The sequence below is a fragment of the Papio anubis genome, chromosome 20 (genome assembly GCF_008728515.1).
Source record: "Papio anubis isolate 15944 chromosome 20, Panubis1.0, whole genome shotgun sequence".
NCBI classification, from domain to species: domain Eukaryota; kingdom Metazoa; phylum Chordata; class Mammalia; order Primates; family Cercopithecidae; genus Papio; species Papio anubis.
The window spans coordinates 10,872,329-10,877,965 of NC_044995.1; the positions used below are offsets into that span (position 1 = coordinate 10,872,329).

At 48.6% G+C, this 5,637-nt stretch overlaps 1 protein-coding gene across 1 annotated transcript in view; it reads left to right on the top strand.

Annotated features, from left to right (window-relative positions):
• LOC101004323 (zinc finger and SCAN domain-containing protein 5C-like) overlaps positions 1-3,826 on the top strand; it is a 7,467-nt gene extending 3,641 nt beyond the window's left edge. The window contains exons 2-4 of the mRNA XM_031660386.1: positions 1,013-1,216; positions 2,004-2,154; positions 2,396-3,826. Of these exons, the coding sequence (XP_031516246.1) occupies positions 1,013-1,216; positions 2,004-2,154; positions 2,396-3,171 (1,131 nt within the window). The 3' untranslated portion in view covers positions 3,172-3,826. The remainder of the gene's footprint in view (positions 1-1,012; positions 1,217-2,003; positions 2,155-2,395) is intronic.
• The last annotated feature ends 1,811 nt before the right edge of the window (positions 3,827-5,637 follow it).

Here is a 5,637-nt window from a genome sequence, read left to right on the forward strand (position 1 = left end):
TGAACGACGTGCGGAGCTGCAAAGACCTGGAGGACCTGCTGCGAAATCACCGAAGACCCAAGAAATGGGTGAGTGGGACCCTCCTGATTGGTGCAGGGAATGGGCGCTGGGATGGGGGCCAAAGAATTCTCCAGTCTCAAATATCAGCACAGTTAATATTGCAAATCCCTGGTCTAGGAGATGGACAGGCAGAGGGAATACAGGGACCCACACACTGTGTGAGGCCAACATGAGAGAAAGACATTGGTAAAATATTACACCTGATGGAATGTAGGGAAGGAGGCATTAGGGTGAACTGAAGGGGGGCCCAGAAGTCCCATCCTGAGGCAGGGAAAGTGGTTAGTATCAGAGATGCAGGGATCTGTCTCCAGGTCCCCAAATGAGCCCCTAAGTTCTAACACAAGGTGAGCTGCCATTGGCCACTTGAGTTGTATTCACCCAGAATATTTCTCCTTGTCTTCTCTTTGGTTTAGAGACCCTTTCCTCCAAAGGATTCATATTTATGTACTTATCTAGAGAGGAAAAAATTCAGACAGGATTGCTGTGTCCACAGAGCTGACTCTGCATCGGGAAGGCAGATTTGAACATTTATTACAGTCAAGTGTGAGCATTATGGCAGGACCCAGGGAATATGAGAGCTACTTTCTTTTTTTTTTTTTTTGAAACAGAGTCTCGCTCTGTCGCCCAGGCTGGAGTGCAGTGGCACAATCTCAGCTCACTACAACCTCCGTCTCCTGGGTTCACATCATTCTCCTGCCTCAGCCTCCCAAGTAGCTGGGATTATAGGCGCTCGCCACTAACCCCAGCTAATTTTTTGTATTCTTTAGTAGAGAGGGGGTTTCACCGTGTTAGCCAGGATGGTCTCGATCTCCTGACCTCATAATCCGCCCACCTCGGCCTCCTGAAGTGGTGGGATTACAGTCAAGTGTGAGCATTATGGCAGGACCCAGGGTATATGAGAGCTACTTTCAGGTTCTCATGGTGAGTCTGATTGTCTTTTTTCCCTCTACAGTCTGTGGTCAACTTGTTCGGCAAGGAATATCTCATTCAGGACTCAGATGTCAAGATGGCTGAAGGCCCCGCCAGTGTCAGGGGTGATCTGAGAGACGTGTCCAGCCAGCGAGCCTCCTCTGTGAACCTGATGCGTCCATGGGAAGGCCAGGCCCGCCGAGAGCTGCAGACCCTGCCCAGGGTTCCTGCACCGTCCAGGAGGCAGGTGAGTGTGTGAGGCCTTGGTGTCTGGGCAGAGGTGGGAGAAGGAGCAGGAGGAAGTCGTGTGACTGCAGGACTGATTGACAGATTTGGCACAGGACAAGATTAGAACCATTCCCCATGGACATGGTACATCCCCAAACATTCATTCCTGAACCATCACAGAGTGGAAAACCTCATCTACTTTTCCCTCCACCATGAGAGCTTTTAGCATTTAGGGTGGGGGGTAAGAAATGGTCTCAGTGAAGTGAGGGAGGCAGTTGGCACAGATGAATGAACTGAAGATCCCTTCCCCATAGCCAGTTACCTCAAAGACATTTCATGTAATAATTCAGCAAGGAACCCACTTTCTACAGATTGTCAATTTCTTAATTTGAGGAATGTTTCTCAACTGGTGATGTTGCCTTTCCGGACATATGACCATGTCTGGAGACACTTTTGTTTGGCATTCTCGGGGGTGGTGGGGTGTTAGTAGCATCTAGAGGGTGGAGGCGGGGTCTCTACTCTGCCCAGGAGCGCCCCCTCCAGGAGGGTGATGCAGCCCCAGTGCCAATGGTGCCAGGGCTGAGGGGTCTCCACCTAGAGTCATGCTCCTTCCAGCCTCAGGGGCAGGGAGACGTTGGCAGGGCAGGAATAAATATGCTCAGAGAACCAAAGAGTGAAAACCACCACACCTGTATCATTGGTGTGGTGGTTTTGAATGTTGGTGCATTCAATCAGGAAAAGGTAGAGATGCCTAAACTTCCCCCAGTTTAGACACGGAGTCATTGCTCTTGGTTTTTCATTGTCAGGAGGAGGACTTCCTGCTTCCAGAGACTAATGTCATGAAAGGTGACCCAAAGGCTCTGAGACCCAAGCCGACCTTGGAGAAGGACCTGGAGGAAGACAGGGAGGAGAACCCAGGACTTACACCCCCAGAGCCTCAGCTTCCAAGTGGTCCTAGTAAGTATGAAGACTTAGACCTGTGTGGAGATAGCCCCTTTCTTCTGGCGTGCAGGAGTGGGGTCCCAGCGTTATCATGTCTGGGGGAGCTGGCACTCAGCTGCCAAAGCCTCTCCACCCCCCACTCTCCAGAGACCTACGGTCCAATGTCTTAAGCTTGAGCTTGAGGGGATGTTCTCACACAAGGTCAGTGTTTGGTTGCAGTGAGTTTGGTGTATTGAAAATGCGCTTTATTAACTGTTGTGTGTGGAATCCCTTCTTCCAGTAGATCTGGTGAGAGCAAAGGAGGGGAAAGGACCCCGAAAAAGAGCCTCTGTGGAAAATGTGGATGCCGACACACCTTCTGCCTGCGTTGTGGAGAGAGAAGCTTCGACTCACAGCCGGAACAGAGGAGAGGCTCTGAATCTCAGAGGCCCCAAAAGAAGCAAACGGGACGCCTCCTCCATTTCCCAAGAAGAGCCTCAAGGAGGAGCCACACCTGTGGGCCACAGAGAATCCCCGGGACAAGCTGAGATCAATCCAGTTCATTCCCTGGACCCTGCGGGCCTGGTCATTCACCCTGATGGCCAAGGAGTTAAGGAACTGCTACCCTTTGCATGTGAGGTGTGCAGTAAGAGGTTTAAATATCACAGCAAGCTAGCCACCCACAAGAGATCACACACAGAAGAGAGACCCTTTCAATGTAATCTCTGTGGGAAGCGTTTCAGGCAGGGCATAGGCCTCCAATTTCACCAGCGAACCCACACCGGTGAGAGGCCCTACGCGTGTGACATCTGCCGGAAGCAGTTCACCCAGAAGTCCTACCTGAAGTGTCACAGGAGAAGCCACACAGGGGAGAAGCCCTTCGAATGTAAAGACTGCAAGAAAGTTTTCACCTACAAGGCGAATCTGAAGGAGCACCAGCGCACCCACTCCGGAGAGAGACCTTACATATGTCCCAAGTGTTCAAGAGCCTTCGGTCGGCCTGCAACCTTAAGACGCCACCAGAAAACACATCCGGAAACCACTTCACAGTGACTTCGTCATCGGGTCCGCGTCTTCTACACCAAGAAAATGTGAATGATGACTTCTCACCGATGTTATCAGATGACATCTGACACACGTAGGGTGCCTGGCACACACAGGGGTGCCCTAGACAGGAATTCCCAGGATGTTTGTTTAAACTTTTTTCCTCCCTAGTGAATTTTGGTTTTTGTTTTATTACGTCTATTGTTATAGGCTTATTTTGGTTTGTGTTGCTGTTCTTTCAATAAACAAACATCTTATTAGTTTTCAATATTTTGTAACAAAAAACGGAGTCTCCTGAGGGACATGCTGTTACCCACTGTTTTGCTGTAAAGTACAATTGTCCAAGGAGGGTGTCCAGATGAAATACACAATATGCCTGGGAAAATGTGGGTTTCAGATAAAACATTTTTTTTTAGTATCACCATGTTCTAAATTATTCGTTATTTTTCTCAAACTCAGCTTTTATTGGGTATCCTCAACAGTTTTCTTTTTTTTTTTTTCCTATTCTTTTTTTTTTGAGATGGGGTCTCCCTCTCTCAACCAGGCTGGATTGCAGTAGCAGGATCATCGCCCACTGCAGCCGTGACCTTCCAGGCTCAAGCAATCCTCCCGTCTAAGCCTCCCAAGTAGCTGGGACTGCAGGATCATACCACCACTTCAGCTAATTTTCATGTTTTTTGTGGAGATGAAGATTTGCCTTGTTGCCCAGGGTGGTCTTGAACTCCTGAGTACAGGTGATCCACCTGCCTTGGCCTCCTTAAATGCTGGCATTACAGGCATGAGCTGCTGTGCCCTGTATAGTTTTTATTAGGCTTTATTATAATTATGATATTCAAATTTTTTGAAATTTTTTTGTAGTGATGGGATTTTTTGTTGCCCAGGCTGGTGTGGTGTGAGCCAGCACGCCTGGCTCTAGACTTTCTTTTTCAGAGCTGTTTTAGGTTCACAGGGAAATTCAGTGGACAGCACAGAGTTCCCCTAGACTCCCTCCCCACACGGCACAGCCTCTCCCCGCCCAGCAGCCCCAGCAGAGCGGTGCATCTGTTCCATCAGTGAGCCTGCCCGGACACATCACCAGCACCCAGAGTCCATGGTGTTCATTAGGGCTCGCTCTGTGTGTCGTACATCCTGTGGGTTTGGACAAAGGCCTCATGAATATCCACCATTGGAGTATCATGGGGGCTATTTTCACTGCCCCTCGAATCTTCTCTGCTGTGCCTATTTATGTTGCTGTCCTGGATTGTGTATTTTTTGGTCTAAATTTGGCAATCTCTAAATTCCTGATTTTACTCTTGGACTACAGAGGCATTGGGAGTCTCTGGGGACCAGTTGGTCTTAGTGATAGTACCATATCCTGAAGGCTTTGTTGATCCAGAGATGGGTGGGCCCCAAACTCAGAGCTTCTGATTTAGTAGGCTGGGGGTGGGGCCTGAGAGGGTGCATTAAAACGTGGAATTCCTAGGCTGAGTGCGGTGGCTCTTGCCTGTAATCCCAGCACTTTGGGAGGCTGAGGTGGGCAGATCACTTGAAGTCAGGAGTTCAAGACCAGCCTGGCCAAAATGGCAAAACCCTGTCTCTACTAAAATATAAAAATTAGCTGGGCGTGGTGGCAAGTGCCTGTAATCCCAGCTACTCGGGAGGCTGAGGCAGGAGAATTGCTTGAGCCTGGGAAGCGGAAGTTACAGTGAGCCGAGTTAATGCCAGACTCAATCTCAAAAAAATAAGTAAATAAAAATAAAATAAAATAAAATAAAATTTGTTTTAGAATAGCTTTTTAAAGTCCATTGAGCTCCCTACTGTCCCCACACCATTTTCCCTATATTTTTATGTGTTTGTTTTCTTTTCTTTTGTTTCTTTTCTTTTCTTTCTTTCTTTTTTTTTGGATGGAGTCTCACTCAGTCACCCAGGTTGGACTGCAGAGGCGTGATCTCGGCTCACTGCAACCTCTACCTCCTGGGTTCAAGCGATTCTCCTACCTCAGCCTCCCACGTACTGGCACTTCAGGTGTGCACCACACTCAGCTAATTTTTGTATTTTTTTCAGTAGCGATGCGGTTTCACCATGTTACCCAAGCTGGTCTCGAATTCCTGACCTCAAGTGATCCGCCCACCTCGGCCTCCCAAAGAGCTGGGATTACCGGTGTGAGCCACTGCGCCTGGCCTCCCCTATTGTTAACATGGTACATTAGTATGGCACATTTGCCACAAGCGATGAACTGACTGGATACATTGCTGTGATCTAAGGGCCATACCTTATTGAGGCCTCCTTAGTGTTTACACAATGCCCTCCTCTTCCTTCCTCCCCATCCACGTCACCACATTGCCTTGAGTCGTCATGTCTCCCTAGGATCCTCTTGGTGACAATTTATCAGATTTTACTTGTTTGGGATCACCTGAGAATGTGCATTTAGATTAGTTATACTGATCTGCTGGTCATGGGAGAATTTATGGCTAATGGTTAATTTAATGGCCAAGC